General features: G+C 35.7%; 1 protein-coding gene across 1 annotated transcript in view; it reads right to left on the reverse strand.

Annotated features, from left to right (window-relative positions):
• The window catches only part of kcnh3 (potassium voltage-gated channel, subfamily H (eag-related), member 3), a 54,014-nt gene that overhangs the window by 14,005 nt on the left and 18,609 nt on the right, over positions 1-21,400 (reverse strand). The window contains exons 7-9 of the mRNA XM_067408633.1: positions 16,933-17,310; positions 10,498-10,697; positions 8,907-9,156 (exon numbers count right to left, since the gene is read on the reverse strand). Coding sequence (XP_067264734.1) covers positions 8,907-9,156; positions 10,498-10,697; positions 16,933-17,310 — 828 coding nt within the window. The remainder of the gene's footprint in view (positions 1-8,906; positions 9,157-10,497; positions 10,698-16,932; positions 17,311-21,400) is intronic.

A 21,400-nucleotide genomic window follows, 5' to 3' on the forward strand; every position in this document is an offset into this window, starting at 1 on the left:
AATGGAGAAAAACACAATAAAAGTTTCATTGGCCATCTATGGTCACAGCTGCTGTCTTCCAGTTTTCAAAAAAAAAAAAAAAAAAAAAAAAAGGTGGGCACAAACAAAAAAGGAAAGGCTATAGCAAAGAGGGTCCTGGGTGACTAAACTAAAAGAACACAAATGGGCAGAGAGAGACTACAGAAAGGATATGTTCATTGAACTCCAGTCCTAATACCCTCAAGGGCATACAGACAATGTCTGAGATAGTGCTGCATTGATGATACATCTCAAACAGAACAGCAATTGTTCATTACATTGGCCCCTACGGTCTGGTGCATCACATTAGATAAGGATTATGAAAAAAATCCCTGGATTAGGAGGAAATGAAGGAGGTTCTCCCTGTATGCACATGTAAGAAAACCCCAAAGATTAAGACTCATATAAGGCAGCAACAAACATTGTGCACAGTCTCTAAATTTAAATTTGACATTTGCATCATCTGCAAGACAAAACCTTATTTTATTTATTTATTTATTTATTTGTATCATTTGGTTTGAAAGGTGCAGAGCCCTGCACATGACATGCAGGGATAAATATGTATATCATGGCCACAAATTAACAATTTGTTCTCACAATTTACTAACACACCTATGAAGGTACACTACATACAATAAGTTCTACACTATCAAGAATACTGATTTCATTTCAAATCATTTTAACTAACCAGATCATATTCTTTAATATTAATTTAGAATATAGACAAACCTTATATAACTGCAATTGTTTAGTTTGAAAATATGTTTAATCTGCCCTATATTTAGCCATTCCTTGTTTGTTTTCTATTAACACACACACACACACACACACACACACACACACACACACACACACACACACACACACACACACACACACACACACACACACACACACACACACACACACACACACACACACACACACACACACACACACACACACACACACACACACACACAAAACAACAGAACTTGAATCTATCAATTTGCCACTTCTGTAATTCAAAGTGACATTAAAAACCACAAATCCTTTTACTCCAAGGCTATAAATGTCACATTTAGCTGCTGGGTCATTATTTGTCTGTCATTCACTCTGATGAGCAGTTTAAATGAAAGCATTGACGGAGTGCTGTCAGCCACTGCACTTTAAAAAAAAAAAAAAAAAAAAAAAAAATATGATATTTGTGAACCTAAGCTGATTTGACAAAAGATTTGTGAAAAGTTGTGAAAACAAATCATGAAAAAATATATATATATATATATAATATATATTTTCATGATTTGTTATCACAACTTTTCACAAATCTTTTGTCAAATCAGCTTAGGTTCACAAATGTTTACATAACCTACTATTTTGAGTTTCTGTTGAATAAGCTAATCTCTTTCTTTGTATTAATTCAATTTTTTTCGTTTAAATGAACTCAAATTTTAAGGCAACCAGGTCAGGCTAATTACTTTAAGTTAAACCAACAAATCATTTTTACAGTGTGATTGTGTCTTTAATAATTTATGTGCATGATGTTAATCTAATGTAGGCATGTGACGGTATCAAATTTTCATGTTGCGATTAATTGATGAAGCTTTTATCACGGTATACGGTATTATCACGGTATTAAAATAAGTTGCAAAACCATTTTTGTCAGTTTAACAGGTTTAAGAACTATTTTTGTAATAAAACAAAAACAACTCTGACTGAAATTTTCAAACAGATTATAGCCTAATTCTTTTGCATTTTAAAGAACAACAGATAACACTTTACTCTATTTAATGCATTAACTAAGATTGAGCAATAGCTACATTTGTTACAGAATGTGTTATTTTTTGTTAATGTTAGTTTAGAAACACAACTGATCATTGTTAGTTTTATCTCAGGTCCATTAAATAAGTTATTTTGATTTTAGTAATGTTATTAAACAGTAACTAAGAAATTAACATTAATTAATAATAATTAATACTTTATAAGTATTTTTATTGTCAGTTTAGTGATAATGAATAGGTTGCTTGCACATGACGTCACAGCAGCAGCGCGAATGAGTCTGGAGGGCATTTTAAAAGTTGTCGCCTTTTTATAGCGTTTTGCGTCTGCTGATACTTAACGTAAAAGAATATGGATACATGCTTTTTTGACTTGGTTAAATATTCACATTCATGCTATCGTTTGCAGGGAGGAGAAGATATTTTATCCTATTTGATTATAATTTGGTATTTCAGTTTTGTAGTATTCTGTTCACAATGTTGATCTGGTTACCATGAGAACAGTGTCATGCGCTGCTTCTTCAGCCATCGTATGGTAGAAAATGTCCAAATAAAATAAATGTGTTCAACAAGCTGACAGAAGTCGATCCATTTATTTGTTGGAAGTGTGTAAATGTAACTAATTTAAATGTTGTTTTTGTAAATATTCACTTTCCCATATGACCACGGAGGAGAATCGGAGGGTCACGTTCAGGACATAGACACACTGTATTTTTGTATTTATTTCAATCAATGACAACCAAAATCAAACCCATAGAAGCTCGTGAACACTTTTGAAGTGGCTGTGTACAAATTATAATCATTCACAAGCCGAGTGATCATACTCTAAAACATAATGTTAATTATTACACAAAAAAACAAATACAAAACTCAGCAAAGTATGTGATTATTTTGAGTGAAAGGCAGTGGGTTTATTTAGTGACATATTAAATTTGCTAGTCGTCTTTCCTCATCTTCTCAACCAAGGCGACAATGTATTACCTTCCCTTTTTTCCACTAAGGATATCGTGAGTTCCTATTACAATTCCCGATTCAGCATAAATGATCTACAATGGTGACATTTTTCAAAATCACGAAAAATCATAAAAATACTGCTCTAACTTCTCTAGTAGAAAGGCAGCGCGATATAAACAAACACAGACTAGAACTGAACATGGCATGAGGGCAGCTTCACATCCTCTATATCTGTCTCCTCGATGGCAGGAAAGTATTTTAATTTAGCGGAAAAGTCGCTCCTCTTCATAGCATAAGGATCGTGTCCAACATATGTTGTGATTTTCTGTTTATACCTTTCTAAACCAGCAAAGAAAGGACTTTTCCCCAATCTCTTCCATTCTAATTTTCACTGTTTGCCCTCTACCGGAATTTCGCGCGTCACCAGAACCACGTCATTGCAAACAACCTATTAACATGTTAACTAATGAAGCTGTGATGAGGGGTAAACGCAATCCCCCCCACCCCCCCATCACATTATTTTAACGCCATTTATAACAAAGAACTGCAGATGCAAATATCATGACAAGCTATTGATAGCTATTGATAAACACACACCTTGCCCTCTGCTTCTGACGCTGGCGAAACCTGCTACCTATCAGATTGTGCTACCAACAATATATTTGCATTGTTTTTAGGGTAGATTTAGGGTATAGGGGTAGGTAAGGATTTGTTTTAAATAAGCCTCAGACCACATGATGCTGATAGCACAGTCTAATAGGTAGCATTTTTCGCTATCGATTGGTGATACCTATCTGTTTTAATAGGAGGTAGCACAATCTGAGCGGGTAGCACAAATCATCAGAACAACCGGCCCACTTTTACTAGGCTAATTAGTTGTACTTAAAATGAGCAAACTAATTAGTAAATGTAAATGGCCACAAATTAACTAAAATGAGTGAACAAATTCTTAAATATATATTTAAGTCATGTGCGGGGCTCTGTAGGAAAGACATCAGAGTGAGTATATAATGACAAAATTCATTTTTGGGTGAACTATTTCCTTTAGAGCAAAAAAATGCATATGTAAATGTGTATTTTAGCTATCATTCACATTTAGGTTAGGAGCTTATTATGAAGATTCCTACTGATATTGGCCAAAGGCATTTTCATCTGCTGTTATCAGGTTTTTGAGGAGCCTTTAGGCTGTGTACATTTCTCATGAATACTTCAAGATGAAGCAGAAAAGTGAGCACTGTTTTATTAAATTACTAGGGCTGTAACGATATGCGATATGAAACCGAAATCGCGATACGCAGGTCCACCTACCTGTATCGCGATGTGAGAAGGCAGAATCGCGACACACCCCATCCAACTGCCAGAGTTATCCTTCCTGTCCAGATCCAATGCTACCACATTTTTAAATTACTATAAGTATTAGGGGTGTAACGATTTATCGTAACGTAAGATGGTGTTTCTCAATCAGCTCTCTAGTTCAGTAAGTGTTTCGGGCACACATTGAATCTTGCAAGCAGGTTTAAACGTTTCTTATGTCAGTCTCTTGCATGGTCGCGTGAGAAAAGTCATAGCTTTCTTTCACCGCAGTGCACAGCAACAGCTGTGCTCACAGAAAAGCAAAAGACGCTTGTGATGCTTTGCTTTAAGAAGTTCTGTGGGGCTGTTCACATATTGCGTCTTTTCCGCATGCAAGTCAGTTATTATTTTCAAATGTAGCCGCGCAGAATGCCGCAAGCGCACCGCAGGTCGTGTGACAAGAATCAACCGATCAGCTATGGCCTTTCCGTAACAAAACATCAAAAGCTCAGCCGAACAGCTGATCATAGCTGTACATGGTGGTTTTTATATCTTATCTCCGTCAATATATCTCGTAGTAAAACTAATGCAAGGGCTAGAAATCATTTATCCTTTGCAGAAACATCCTGATCCTCTTGGAGAGCTCAAGCGTTTTGGAAAGAAGGAGAAGCGGTTTTTTCCACGCGTTTTTAGACACGATATGTGAACGGCCCCTATTCATAATTCTAAGTTCATGTTAAATTTAAAACAATTTTTTTAGTGACAGACAGACCTATTCAGCTGTTGATCTGAATACAGAAGGTTTTTATTAAAATGTTATATTTATTTATTTTATTGAAATGTGATCTTGTATGTACAACAAGGAAAATTATTGAAATTTGTTCATGTTTTTTTAATAAATCTTGTTTGAATTTCAGTTTCATTTTGTTCAAAATATCGTGATACGTATCGTATCGTGAACTCCGTATCGAGATACGTACCGTATCGTGACCTGAGCGTATCGTTACACCCCTATAAATTACCCATAAACAGAATATTTTTATGCAGTGAATTCTATTTCAAATAAAACCACAAGCTTTTCTTCTTTTTTTTTCAATTTGCTTCTGTTAACATGGTTTTCTTTTCTATTATTCCTATTATGTATTTGTTTATTATTATGGTTTTATCTATGGGATTGAAGCGAAGTGATTAGCGCTGCATGACATTGAAAGGTCCTATGTAAATTCAGCTCATAATTACAAGCCATTATGGAGCAAAGGCATTTTATCACTGATGTATGCAAGGGCATAGAATTTAGTAGGGACATGTCCCTACCAATATCCAGCAACTACTGAATTGTTTGTTTAGATATTCTTTCATGTTGTACAGAAAGCGAAATTGTCCAATTATTGAGATAATATGAAACTGCAGTCAAACGTCTATAATAAATGCTGCTTTTATGTCCCCACTAATGTCAAAATCAAACCTATGCCACTGAATGCAAGTATCTGTTTTGACTATATTCAGAACCATATTTTTTATCTGTTTTCAGACATTATTACATTGTGTTACATTTATAAAACATATAAAATGCTTTTCTCTAGCAGGCATTATGTTGGCTTCAAATATCTAGTTAAAAATACATTGTTGTATTATTCATACCTACATAATAATGTATATAAATGTATTATTCTCAAAACAGGTTATCTAGGACTCACTGTGTGTTAACTGAACTGTATATTTTTTCCTAGGCAGTAATGTACCTACAGTGAAAATTAATCACTTGAGTGAAAAGTATGACAACTAGCCCAAGAATGTTTAGCTTGTAGACCAGGGTGCATTGTGCAAGATCAGTATTTGCAGAAGAAATAAGACATTTATGCTTATGTAATTTCTGATTCTATTGTTATTTATCAAAAGTAACTTACAGGGTGGTTACTGCAGCAACCAGTAAGCTAAGTGACACAATCGGTCACAAAATCATGAATCCTCGTGAACACTACTGGGTTTCACATCTGGGCTGCCTGCACAGCTCATTAAGCACTACAATATCATAAAAAGCACTGACCTTTTCTAGTGCAATTCAAGGAATGATATTCACACATTAAACAGAAAAGATATAAACAGAAAATATCTCTGTGTTAACTCACTCAAATCCGAATGGCTATACTAGATCTGCCTGAACTAATTGTGAGCCGAAGCTCCTGTGCATTTTGTGTCAAGAGTGTTTTGTGTGACAAACATGTTAATAATTTAGCATACAGGTGCTGGTCATATAATTAGAATATCATCAAAAAGTTGATTTATTTCACTAATTCCATTCAAAAAGACTGAAACAAAACCCATTCAAAAATGTGGGGGAGATTCACAAAGAGTGGACTGCAGCTGGAGTCAGTGCTTCAAGAACCACTACGCATAGACGTATGCAAGACATGGGTTTCAGCTGTCGCATTCCTCCACTCTTGAACAACAGGCAGCGTCAGAAGCATCTCGCCTGGGCTAAAGACAAAAAAGACTGGACTGCTGCTGAGTGGTCCAGAGTTATATTCTCTGATGAAAGTAAATTTTGCATTTCCTTTGGAAACCAGGGTCCCAGAGTCTGGAGGAAGAGAGGAGAGGCACACAATCCACGCTGCTTGAGGTCCAGTGTAAAGTTTCCACAGTCAGTGATGGTTTGGGGTGCCATGTCATCTGCTGGTGTTGGTCCACTGTGTTTTCTGAGGTCCAAGGTCAACGCAGCCATATACCAGGAAGTTTTAGAGCATTTCATGCTTCCTGCTGCTGACCAACTTTATGGAGATGCAGATTTCATTTTCCAACAGGACTTGGCACCTGCACACAGTGCCAAAGCTACCAGTACCTGGTTTAAGGACCATGGTATCCCTGTTCTTAATTGGCCAGCAAACTCGCCTGACCTTAACCCCATAGAAAATCTATGGGCTATTGTGAAGAGGAAGATGCGATATGCCAGACCCAACAATGCAGAAGAGCTGAAGGCCACTATCAGAGCAACCTGGGCTCTCATAACACCTGAGCAGTGCCACAGACTGATCGACTCCATGCCACGCCGCATTGCTGCAGTAATTCAGGCAAAAGGAGCCCCAACTAAGTATTGAGTGCTGTACATGCTCATACTTTTCATGTTCATACTTTTCAGTTGGCCAAGATTTCTAAAAATCCTTTCTTTGTATTGGTCTTAAGTAATATTCTAATTTTCTGAGATACTGAATTTGGGATTTTCCTTAGTTGTCAGTTATAATCATCAAAATGAAAAGAAATAAACATTTTAAATATATCAGTCTGTGTGTAATTAACAAATGTAATCTACAAGTTTCACTTTTTGAATGGAATTAGTGAAATAAATCAACTTTTTGATGATATTCTAATTTTATGACCAGCACCTATATATTGTTGGGCCTGTGCAGTTCATGATAATATTATGTCAATTCCATGTTTGATTTTAAGGGCATTTTTGTTACCTATATATATATATATATTTTTTTTTTTTTTTGTAAAAAAACAAAACAAAACTTGGACATAGAATAGATAATTTAGGTCCATCTCTTATGACGTTTCATTTCAGTTAGAATGCTGCCTTAAGGTGAAGTCACAGTAGCAAAATTTCAGTGCAATTCCATGACAAAAATGTCCATTGTCGATAGTGTAGCAATGCATGAACACAGAAGTCACTTTCTGTTGGTCAACATGGAAAATTCTCTTGACCAACTTGGATACGAGAAAAATCTGCATGTGAAACTTTTTCACCCTTGCTTGAAGTTCCTGACTGTGTGGATTCCTATTGAAATGACTGTATTCCACATGTTAACATTCACTGAATAAAATGTGACCACACCTTTATTAGGTACTTACTTAGGCAAGGCAGCTCTCTAGATTTTGGAACTGAGCTTGTATGTTTTGACATGCCATGTATTTGCAAGAAACTGTATGTATCCTCATCATCAACAGTAGCTGAATCTCACATATAATGTCTGCATTAATATGCATAACAAAGGAAGTCAATTAATGAGAAAATGAAGCCAATGGGCCTATTGTGCCTGTGTAAAGGGGGGAGGGGATAGTTACTGTTCAATAGACTTGAAAATTATATGGGAATCCTCCATCGAAACAATGAGAACTACAGATAGTGGGGGGATGAGATCCACTGAGCAAGTGTATGTGTCTGTGTGATGAGGTGCCTTATAAGAGTCATTATTTAGCTTATTTATAATGTCTGAGTTGTGTCATAAATGATACAATGATATTAATGGATGGTATGTGTGTGTGTAGGCAGTTTTTATTGTATTGGCCTGTCTCAATCTCACACAGGAAGCACAATTAATAGTGACAGGTAGGAGGAATTTAAATGGGCTTTGAAATTGCTGTGAAATTACAATATAGGAGCCAATGAATAATCCATCTTGACTGACACACAAAAATGCCTTTGCATTATAGCTGTAGTGTTACTAATGACATTTGAGTCTGAATGTAATTGTTTTGTTTTCACTTTTTCACAGTTTACAGCAAATATTTTACCTGGTTACCTCTGGCACTTTTATTAGGTAAGTAATTATTAAAAAAAACTGTATTTGTAGTGCTACTAGTGGCACCGAATGGAACTGCAATCTATTTGTTTGAGCAGCAGGCTGACTGGTAGTGTTTGAAACTTGTTTAAAATGCAACATACGATTCTTATTAAACAGTTTAAGAACAAAAGAACATTTGGGACCTTGTTTTTAATAAACAATAAAAGCATTTCTTAAACGCAACCAGAACAAATTTCTGCACAAATCTTTAGTAAAATCATTATGTAAATTGTCATAGTGGTGTTTTTGGGGGGTTTTGTTCAAAAATTCATTCTGCACTTGTTTCAACATTGAGGCCGGTTGTGTTTGTGTATAATCTCACCCAGTATAGCCAGCACAGTGTTGTCCTTGAGCACTTCCATGGAGCCCGAGCAGACAAAGTATATGGCCTGCAGAGCATCACCCTGGCGAATAAGAAACTCCCCTGGAGCACAGAAAGAAGTTTTGATGATAAGCGACAGGGAGCGCAGACACCCTCGACTGGCCGATTCAAACAGAGGCAGCTGTAAGAGCTCTTTATTCAGATGCATGGCAATGTCAGCCCGCAATTCATCTGGGAAGTCCTTCAGAAGCTGGAAAAGGACAAAAAGATATTTAATTAGAAGTACTTTTGAAGTACACTTACTTCTGATTCTTGAAAAGCATATAACAAAAAAATTGATTCACATTTTATCATCAAGGAAAACTGCAGCTAAGAAACTGCAGTCTTCTACTTGGACTTTAATGGGATATTATATTGGATATCAAAGCAGGGAGAGAGAGGGTTATGAGTTATGTAACGAGTGTTTTGAATTGGGCCCATTAAATACATTGTGAGTTTAAGATGGAATCTCTTGTTTATGAGCATGACAGAGATATGGATGAGATGGTGAATGAGAGGTGGGTGGACAGAGAAAATAAAGCAAATGATAAAAGAGATGAGGGATTGTGAAACAGAATGAGAGACAGAATGGTGAAGTGAAAAAGGAATAGAAAAGAATAATATGCTCTAATCTTAGACAGATGCATCAAATCACATCACAGAAGCCCAATAATGAGCAATGCGGATTGGAACCAACTGTTGCATAGAGTAGCTAAAAATTGCATCAAACATTATACTATGAGCATGATATTTAATTCCAAGTGTTTATTCGATTTCCAGCATTCCCTATTTAGATGTGTAACACTCACATAGAGAAATGATGAATGCAAAATGCACTCTCCGTAAAGGTTAAAAACATTTCCACCTGGAAGTCATGGAATATCGAATGAATTGTACTAGAGTAGCCAAGTTTATAAGAGATTTAAAATAATGTGTTACTCAAACAGGTCAAATATTCAGTTAGATCTTTAATTGAATATTCTTTATCTTTGCCATGAATGGAGGTACTTATTGCCTTGAAGTAAGAGCACTTCAGAAGAGGCACATTCTACAAATATAGTACATTTCAGTGTCATATCAGGTCAACATTCCTTAAAAATCCACTTTAATATTTAATACATTTTAAATATATTTAAATTGGAAGTTTATCTAATCAGTCACACAAAATTTTAAATAAAAAGTATCATAACTTCGCCAACAAAATTGCAAACCCACAAATCATTCAATAGTTTGACCTCCTGAGATTGAAGATCAACTATTTCTAAAAGTTAAACAACTCTTTCACTGACCATTAGCTGTAAAAGAAAGAAAGTACACTATCTGTGACAAGTGACAGAGCTATTCGAACTTGGCATCCAGAAACCAAGAAAACCCAACAAGAGTTCAATGAGTGGATAAGAACAGCAGCTCTCATACAGCTACATCTTTCCTTCAAATATAACACCTACATGACTGTGCATACTGTCCACACTTATAGTAAAAATATTTATAAATTGTGAACTTGTTTTGACAGTTTATTCATGTGTGCACACAGATTATTGAAATCCCTTACCTCGCTGACATCGATGCCGTTGTTGACAGACCATGTCGTCTGAAAGCACTCCAGCATGCGCTGCGCGAGAGCCTTGGGCAGCCTATGCACGCGGATGAAGTCTTTGAGGTCTTTGGTACGAGTGTGATAGAGTGAGCGCCGTGAGTACATCCGCTGGATAATGGCCGTCACGTTACCGAAGACTGCGGCATGCATCAGTGCTGGTGGGAGACACAACAAGCAAACATTTAAGGAGATTATACAATGAATTTTAACAATGACATTATTTTGCTTTGTTTTGTGACAAAATCAGATATATAATTAAAATCCATCAAAATTAGATTATATTAATGTTAATTCATATATTCAGGAAATTCATTTCTTTCACCAAGGTCCATAAAATAAAAAAAATTATATATATATATATATATATATACAATTATACACATACACACAAACAAACACACACACACATACAAACATACTCACACACAGGTCCTAAAATTAACACTCGCCGAGCACCAAATGCCAGTTGGCCAGTAACATTTTTATGAATTCTAACAATGCAATGTTGTGAGAACATGAATGTAAACATGCATCGTCACAATTTAGGCCTTGGCAATTTAAATATTCAGGTGCAAGAAGATGTAAAAAGGAAACTCAATTCATTGCAGACTGTGTGGAAAGTTTTGTGCACATGCCCAGAAAGTTGCCTCTCAGACAGCGCAAGAATAACTAACTTGAGCACTCTTTCACATCTTTTTGTGCTTTTACAAATTCTCAAAATATATATGTCAAAAAAGTCTTGGTGAGTATCCTAGTAAACAGTCAGTTATGGCTTAAATGAATGTAAATAGTAAAGTGTTTTTCGACACCATCTGAACAAATTTTAAAGCGTAAAGTTTAAAAGTTTAGAGAACTACGTCTAATTACTTTATTATACATGTATCTTGTATATCATCAAATGAATATATTTCAAATTAATAGCGTAATGATTTATATTTTGCAGTAAAACCTATCAGAGGACTAATCAGAGGAGTTGTTTTGTGGTTTTCTGATCACACATGGTCAGCCGTTTACAAAGAGAAATAGTGAATCCGCTTACACAACAGCAATGTACTAAAAACGGAAACGTTCTGCCTTTGCATTTTTCGCGTACAGGCGACAACGTTGTCAAAACAATCTCTGTTCACACAGATCCGTGAAAACGACTTAAAATGCTGTATTATGAGTGCCAGGCCAGTAGTGGGCGATGTCACTTTGTAAAGAAAGACTACGGTCCATAGACTGAACCAAAGTCCCTTTAAGACAAGTCATTTCACTCGGTGGCCATCTTTGAAACCCGTTTTAAAAAAGTTTGTTGTCAGGCCCCCAAAACGGCAATGTCATTTAAATGATCAGCCAAAATGCATGAAAAGTTTTTAGTTGAAAACGGTGTTGTGTAAAACACCCCAGAGACAGATTTCCATTTACATGTGGTGTTAAAATGCCTCTCCAGAATCACTTGTAATTAGTTTTTTACACCTAGATAACAAAATTTAGAACCAATATTCCATTGCAATGATGGTCAATCATTCTGCTCTTGTGCATCAGGATGAGCTCATGGTTATGCCACAAATGTAATCTCCAGTCTTTGTGATCTCCATATGTGATTGGATTCACCCTATCTCATCCAAGAACGATTTTAAGTGGCCTGTTGCATGAAGCTAGCTGAACAAACCCTGGTTTAGAGTTGACAAAACCATGCAAATCCAACTTGGCTTAGTTCAGGTTCAGCGGGCTCACAACATTCAATATAAATGTTCTCTGTAAACTCAGGGTTTGATCCAGAGATTGTGATTAAGCACGTGCACCTGAAAGTGTAACATCTACAGTGAACAACCAATAATATGGAACATGGAAAGTGTCAGTTTGATTTAATTCGTGCAAGAGATATATATATATTTATATTCATTTAAATGCAAACTTTAATATTAGTTGTCAATTCAACATAATAATTATACGAATATATTATGAATGAAAAGTAATTACAAATCATATAATATAAAAGTATTATATAATTATCAGCAAAAGACTGGCAATTTTGTCTTTAAAATTCTTTCACTGTAAACTGCTTTAATTTGAAGTGAGAGATACAGGGGGAGTGGCCTTATTGCATCTCATATATGTCACTTTGCTCACAGCTGATTGGTCAAGTTTTGATTTGCAGTCGCTAACCCAAAATAAAACCTGCTCCGGAGCAGGTTAGCATTATAGCGAAAGTTACCATGACAATGTAAACCAATTCATCTCAAGTCCAAAAAAAAGTTAGCTTAAACTATTCCCAACCTGGGTAGCAAATAACACTGGCTTTGTGCAACAGGCCTCTGGTGATACATCTGGTCATATGCACATAGTTCAGTCTGTTTTCTTTCTCCTGTTTGATTTCATTGTCAGTGAACAGCATGCTGGTTTGCATCTGTTTTGTTCATCTTTTTAGTGTTTACTTTTCCTATACATAGTATATTCTGTTCAGTGTAACCATTTTCACTCCACCACCAAACTCTTTATCATGTAGTTATTTAACATTGTGAACTTTGCCAACATGAGTGTAAACAATCAAGAAGGACTGGAGAGTACTCATGGAGCGTTAATTGAAGTCAACATAAATTGTTGCGGAAATTGCATGCCGCTCTTCTGTTCAAGAACTGCACTCAGAGCAAGTGGCTGCACCTGGGTTATATGCCTTTTGAGTGCTTGGATGAGGTTTGTGCTGAAATTTATAGCAAATAGGGCTACAAAATGAAATATGAGCTATTAAAACCTGTTTCAACTACCTCATTCTTGTAGCAAGGAGAAATGAGCACTCTTGCTGAGTTGTTTCTCCAATATAGCAGTGAGATTATTTGAAGACTTTTTCTTTATTCTTGAGATTCAATTTATTATTGAATTTCTATTTATTCTTTATTTAGTCTCAAACTGTGCGACCAGTATGAAGTGGTATCCACATTTTATCATGCTATCCTCGTAACCATTTCTTTCTATTGTTATTTCTCCTAATGAATTTTAGGACAAACATCTTAAAGGGGGACCTCACCTTAAAAATATAAAAATTGTCATCATTTACTCACCCTCATGTTGTTCCAAACCTGTATGAATTTCTATATTCTGTGGAAATTAAAGAAATATAATTGCATAGCTCTTTTTTTTAAATCATATTTTCATCTTTACATGTTTTGTATCCTTAAGATGTAGAACAACATGAGGCATGAAACTGATGTTGTGATAGAGTAAACTAAGCTAATTTTAACCAACTTAAGCTAAATAAGTTTAATCTTTGAGAAATATTTCCTTTGGGTTGAGTGGTGAATATCATATTGTTGTCTGGTTAATATAATACACAGTATGCTCAATCATTTGCCGTAATTATGGTAATTTTTGTCTAAGGCATATCAGTGTTCCCCAAATACCCTCTGTGTGTGGGTAGGAGCCCAGCTGTCAGCTGGCTGGGACAGTAATGGCCCTTAGTGGTAGGATTTGGTGACACATGGATTTAGTGTGCACGTATGTGAGTGTGCATGGATTGAGCCAGGCTCATTTGCCCCTCTTAAGTGCAATGAAGCCTGTGTCTATCTCTTCATGGCCCAGAGGACATGCCTTAAAATTCAGTCCACTGTCACAACATCTTCTTTGAATCCACATGGGGCGCATGCAGCCGCAAAAAAATCATTACAGCTTTCCCAGCAGATAACAAAGTATAGCTCCATTTCTGTGGCAGTCAAATCCTGCTGGTCAAGTTAAAACAGCTAAGAGTAGCCAACAAAAGCTGCCTTTTTCTAAGAATCCACACAAATATGGCAACACTAAAGTTCTGAACCATACAAACAAGTACAGACTGAATCAAATCACTTGTTTTGCAATGAAACAATCAATGCGACATGCCGTAAGACATACAGAATGTTGGCCATTGGCATAAATAGGTAAATGCAGGAATATTGTACAACTGTGTATACTCAACCGTTATGTTTCTATAAATATGTTTGAAGATTTTAAGGTAGTTAAACAATGGCCAGGGCGAAGTAGTAACTAATCAGATTCCAAAAATGAAATGCTTGTAATTATATTATATTATATTTTAAAATACTCAAAATCAGACTATAGTTATGTTTTTATTGATTACATGATTACTTAATATTCACAAAACGGCAGTAAATTATAAACAATTCATTGATTCTTTTCTTAAAACTTTTGTGGAATTGCACACACAGTTTGGCCACTAGCCAGGCAACTATAATTACATAAAAAATTGAGAGGCCACACAGCATAAACAAATAAAATATTAAATATCTTTTTTAGTTAGTGTTTTATTTTGATTGTTTTTATTTATTTGTATCTTATAATTTAACTTTTTTTGTGATTTAATTAATAAAGCTTTTTCATAAATTTATGAACCACCTGTAGTTCCTTCCCAAACCCTAGTTAGGGAAATGGTGACGTAAAGTAATGTTTAATGCACTTCATGTTTTTGATAACAAAAAATGTAATAATTTTTCTTTATCTTTGTATTTTTTATTAATATGGTACAAGATTGTTCAATTCAAATCAATGTTATAAACAAGTTAGGTCAAAAGTATTCTAAAAGTAATCAAAAAGTCAGATCACCTAAAATGTGTAATATAATAGATACGTTACTAACAACAGTTTGTAATCATGTTACTGGTATTCAGTAATGGACTACAATTTGTATATACCCAGCACCGAAGATGGTCAATAAACCATAGACCACTGGGGAAATGTGTTAAAGACAGGGATAATCAATAAGTAGCAAAGCTTAATAAATAACATGGTCAAAGGAAATGTTGGTGCTCTAAGAATGGACCCCGTGGGAAATGTAGTTTAAAAGTAAATGAGGTCACATGGATACACAAACTTAATAGTCACTGATGGTATACTAAAGACTCATATAAAGTAAATGCACCACTGTCTTGACTTATAGAGAATGCAGTCCTTTGGGAAATTTATGAAGTCTAAAGGAAGTTTAAATGCAGTCATTAGCACACTTGATGTGGACTAGTGGTCTTGTAGGCTTCTTTGCATGTAATGTGAAATCTACACAGTCCAAGCTGTAATTTTAAAGCTCAAATGCGTGCTCATAAACCCCCATCACACCCTTTTGTAAGTGTATTATTCAGTAATCCTTGAAGCATACTATCTTGGTCAATCATATGGGAAATATAGATTTTTTTTCTCCTTTTTGTTATAGATTATAATCTGTTTTTTAAAGAGTTTTTAATTATTTAACTAAAAAGGTTAAGTGACTCCTTTTTTAATGACCTGACATTTTTGATAGTGTTGGTATTGTATAAAACCAGATTAGCTGATTTATGCTTTTCAGTCCATCCTAAATGTGCAATATTACATACCAATTTGTATGATTTTCATGATCTCTAGCTTGATCATTTACCCCTGGTTTTACAGACAAGGCTTAACTCTAGTCCCAGACTAAAACGCATGTTTGAGTTGTTTTAACTGAAAGCAACTTGGACTGACATACCTTAAAATAATGTCTGTGCCATTGTTTTGTCTCAAGATGCAAACCAGTAATGTTTTTTTTTCAAATGCACATTTATAAAAGCTACTTAAATGTCTTAATTGAAGTAAGGTCTAATCCTGGTTTAATCTAAACCCTGTCGGTGAAACCAGTGTCATCATCACTGCTTGAGATAATTTGTCTGAATATTGATGTCTGGTAGGGGTGGAAAAGATAACGGAAGGAACATTTGGATCCCCCAAGCTATAAGGAAACTTATTAAGCCATGTCTTTAACACAACGATTAGGGAACCGAGAGCAGGATTCTACCAGAGGGGTTCAAGTATACACTTGTCCCAGTATACATGATATTTACACAGCAGACAGAAATCATCTTCAACCTTCAACATATGGTTCTTTTTATTGATAAGTACAGAAATTCCTGCTTCTCATTAGCTGATTATCAAAACTGTTTCCTTAAAATTATGGATCTTTGTTTTTGGGTGTTGGCTTATATTTTGGTTGTACTTTCTATTTATCATTAATGTAAAGTTTGTAATAAATGAAGTTTTGTATTTTGTAAAAATGAATGGTCATTTGTAATGGGTTTAAAATAAAATTAAGATTTTGCCAGATTTAGCAGTGAACATTTACTGATTTTCCCCCCACTAAATGGTTTACATTTTTATTTAAATGATCTAAATCTTAATATTTTTCAAAATAACTGTTGGATTGAACATTTTCACTGGTATTCTTGTTAACTGATAAAAAGTTAGCAAAGATTTGCTTTTTTATGCTGATCATGAAAAAAAAAGAACACTTAATTTTAGGGGTTTAAAACATTTAATTATCAGTATTTGGAAAGCGACAAATCTCTATAGTAAAACATTTTAAATTCAAACCTCACAATCATTTAAAAACTTGTAAATGTGTTCTCTTGCACTTACCTCCAATCAGCATGGTGCAGATAGAGAAGATCTTCTCTGAGTCAGTATTGGCTGAGACATTGCCAAAACCCACACTGGTCAGACTGCTTAAAGCAAAGTACAGCGACGTCACATATGAACTCCTAATCGAGGGCCCACCTTCCAATACGGCTGCAGTCTGTTTGGTATTTGAAGTGCCCATCGGCCCCACTCCTGTTGTGTTCCATTGGCTCGAGTTCCACACAGACTCATGTCCTACCAAATCAGTGCCGTTCCACTGGCTTGAATTGACCACCAATCCATCCAAGATGGTGGGGCGCAGTGAATCAGGAATGAGGGATGCAAGTGGAGACAGGAAGTAGGGGGTACCCAGACGTTTACCCAGCTCATGCAACCAGCCTATGAGAAAGAGGAAGAGAAAACGCAAGACAAGACAATTTTACATTTACTGTTGTACAGACTCGATTGTTTTGACCAGTGCAATTCTCTATTATCCTCATTATATTGTAGTTTTGGAGATTGTTTTATAATATATTTTTCCAGTTGTTTGGCACTATAACTACCAAACTCCTGGCACTATAACTACCAAACTCCTGGCACTCCTAAAACTTTTTCAGCGGGTACATGGCCACTGTCCAGGGTTCTTAGGTCACTCTCAGAGCTGAGCATATATGGAGCAGCTGTCCTTGTCCATGGTGCTGAACCTGAAGCAGTTTGAATATTAGTTGGTTTGCTCTACTTTTTTTCCCTGTGGGACTGATTCTGTACATTTTTCTCTCTCTCTCTCTCTCTCTCTGTCTCTCTCTTTTCCCTCCACCGCTTGTTTGTCTGTAAGCTTCTAGTTTGTAGGTAGTACAGGTACCATATGTGGCATTAGAAATGATATTTTCGAGAGAACCAGACAAACTCACAGGGGAGACAGAGAGAAGTGTAAAAGGTCAGAAAGGGAATGATGAAGACTAAGAGGACAAAAAGTGCCAGAAAACATCCAGCTAGCAGTTGTCAGGTTTAAAGCACAATCATGAAAAATGCACAAACAAATATACTTTTCCAAATACTTTTCTCATTTACACAGCGACCAGCTCCAGTTTACATGACCTTTCTCATGTACACATACACAAGAAACCTTGGTCATTCCTTTCCTGACATACATCCAAAGTCTTCCCTTTGTTGTCTGAAGTGTCAATTCAAACGTCCATGGCCAAGATATCTGCTTACTAACTTTCCCTTCCAGTGTTCATACAAAGTTCTGTCATGAAAATCTAGATGGCACAGGCTGATAAGTCCTTGACACAATCTGATTGCAATCACATCATTCTCCATAGGGCACAGTTGATTGGTTCCCGCTGTATCATTCACCAATGAGCCTGCTGCTCAACATTCAGATACTTACTTATCGTTTGATGTAGCAGTTTTCAGTGCTCTTTCAGAAACCCTCCACCTTCCCCAGCTCCACCTTTGGAGATCTGCTACAGGGTGATTCATGCATGCTTGTACAGCAGCAGCATGTCTTGCTCATGGCAGCATGTTGTGTATATTTTGGCAGTGGCAAGTTCTGTACTCCATACAGCTATAATCAACAGCAATAACAACAGCAGCAGCAGTGTAGCAGATCTATTCCACCAAGACCAAACACATTAACTTTGTCATATTTATTACAGTGCCAATCTCTCAGAGCACTGTCATGACAGAACTCATGTGAGTACATACTGATTTGTTTGTGTGTGTGTGTGTGTGTGTGTGTGTGTGTGTGTGTGTGTGTGTGTGTGTGTGTGTGTGTGCGCGCTCAGGTTTCTATATATATGTAATATCTAAAGATACATTTTCCATGGTTTTGTTCAGACTAAGGATTATGGAGAAAAAAAGAGCCCCGTTTTTTTCACTTTTGCTTTCAGAACCAATATCACTTAATGACCAAGTAAAAGAAAAAAAGGTAACCTTGGCTACTACCAATAATATATAATAGTACCATTAAAATATTTACATAGAGAAAGATTTATTAATAATACTGAATTGACTTCAAAGTGTTATAATTGCCCCATTACACTTTATGGTATTTCAATGGTATCTCATTGTATCTAAAATGAGAGCACACCTCAAAGTAATATAATTGCTTTAATACTTAATAATATTACATATAATAGCTTTCATTTTTATATGGTACTAATGATTTTAGCTGGCAAGAATAATGTACATTTAAAGCAGGACCTACATTGTGAATATTTTAAATAACTAGATCTTCAGCTGTTTCATTTCAATGAAATAATGTTCCTCACACATTTTCAAGATTACATTTTTCAATTTGTATTACAAAATTATTGTTACAATTGGCCAAAACTCACAGCCATAATTAAATCATGTGTAGTAGCTACATTCATATTCAATTGTAACCAACAATATAGAGATAAAATAGATATTATTTTACATTCAAAAGGCATCAAAACTTAATATTTGCCCTTGTGTGTGATCCTGGTAAACCCTACATTTTGGGAACATGTCCCCACAAGGATAGTAAAACCTGAGATCACCTACATCCATTCCCCCACAAGGGATATGGATTAATAAACATACTAAATTATGTTTTTTTATATTTTTTTTTTCAAAATGTAAAAATGCAGAGTTTTCTGTGATGGCTAGGTTTATGGGTAGGGTTAGAGTAAGGGGATTAGAATAATAGGGTTAGAATATACAGTTTGTACAGTGTAAAAACCATTACATCTATGGAGAATCCCCACAAAGAAGAGTATGAAAGGTGTGGATGTCTGGGCTGACTGGGTGAAGCTGGTGTGTTAGTGAGAGATTCCTCAGACACCACTGAGATTTATGCCAGCTTTCCTGTCACATTATTTGTATAGGGTAAAGAATTGAGTTTTTTACAATTCAATTGCGCTTGTTGACAGAGTGCATAATTATTTCTGAAAAACAGCCATCAACCAGTACTTGACCTGCTTACAGCCTCTAAAACAAATAGTGCAAATGTATACTTGCAAATAGCATTGCCAAAGATTAATTTATACCATTAATGCCTCTGATGGAACAGCCTATAAGGATATACTCTGCATATACTGTTTATTTATAATTAAAATCGGAATAGAAAATTCCTGAAAAATGTAAAAATGTTGTCTCAGACCACAAAGGTTTAACTGGGTTGTAAATCACTGCAGTAGGAAAAAAAGAACAAGTACAAATGAAAGCTTACTTTGAATATCTAATATATCTAATGTCAAAAAAAAAAAAGTGATATGTTTGATATGGGTATGAGATGGACATTATTTATTAATAGCATGAGAAAGGAGCCAATGATTAGCCCATCGGTAATGATATAGGTGACAAAATAAACATAGCTTCTTGGATAGAGAGAAAAATCAAGTAGAAAGAGATATTTTTTTCATTATTTTTTTTAAAGATAGTCCTGGAAAGGGTTAAAGGGGGTTATACAGGATACTCAAGCAGAAATGGAGAATCATTTTTGGTTGAGAAAGGTGAGGGAGATTGATGTGCAATTAAATGACTGTAATAACAAGACTGAAAAGATAATATATTTCTAATAGTGGGCAATCTGTTTTCTCTTCCAAACCACTTGAGAAAGAATCAAGAAGTTTGACTGATTAGACACTGGGATTTTTGGAGCCACCTTGTCTGCTGGGCAGCTCGCCATTAAAAAGAACAGTGTTCTGTTGAGGTGAGGCCAGTGAAGTGAGTGATATGGAGAAAAAAGACAGAGAGGGAGGCACAGAGCAACAAGAGTTCAATCAGCTCCTGGAGGAACCCTCAGAGAAACCTTTCATCATTGATACAGCAGAACTCCAATCCACTTACATTCTTTCATTTCCACATTTCCAACACAGATAGACAGCACTACTCAAAACTACTTCAATATTTCATTATCAATAATACTGTCTCAAGTTTGCACAAAGGCAAATAATAATAGCTGTAAAGAGCTAATGTGAAACTGGTACCAGATATAAAACAGATTTTTTGTAAATCTAGTACATTTCCAATATTCTACATTCAGCATTTGAATGCTGAACTGTTAAACATTTGAGTCTCATTACACATTGGATGTGTCTTGTCTTTCGGTGCTAAATATTCCATCTGATGTGCAGAATGCTACAAACTTCCATTTCCACTAGCAAAGCTAACCGTGTCAAGACAGCCTCATGTGCTTAATATTTAATGGCTGGGCAATGTAAAAATGGGCAGGAGGGAATGGTGGGCACACCAGCAGAGACTGGAAATTGGAGTAGTATCCTTGCTTTTCAAGAGAACATGTGGATGTAATTTAAACTGCAGGCCAGTAGCCAGTGTGGTATAGTGGTCAGATGTACCCAAGCTTACTACTGATGCAGAGGCCAATCAGAAATATTTTCATTACACATGACAGATGGTGTTAGACTGTGGGCATATTGCAGGCATTTTTCAAGGAATAAATTCTCAAATAGAATAAATAGGTTGGACACACCCATGTTTTCAATCAATAAATCAATAA

This window comes from Chanodichthys erythropterus, chromosome 14, assembly GCF_024489055.1.
Source record: "Chanodichthys erythropterus isolate Z2021 chromosome 14, ASM2448905v1, whole genome shotgun sequence".
Lineage (NCBI taxonomy): Eukaryota > Metazoa > Chordata > Actinopteri > Cypriniformes > Xenocyprididae > Chanodichthys > Chanodichthys erythropterus.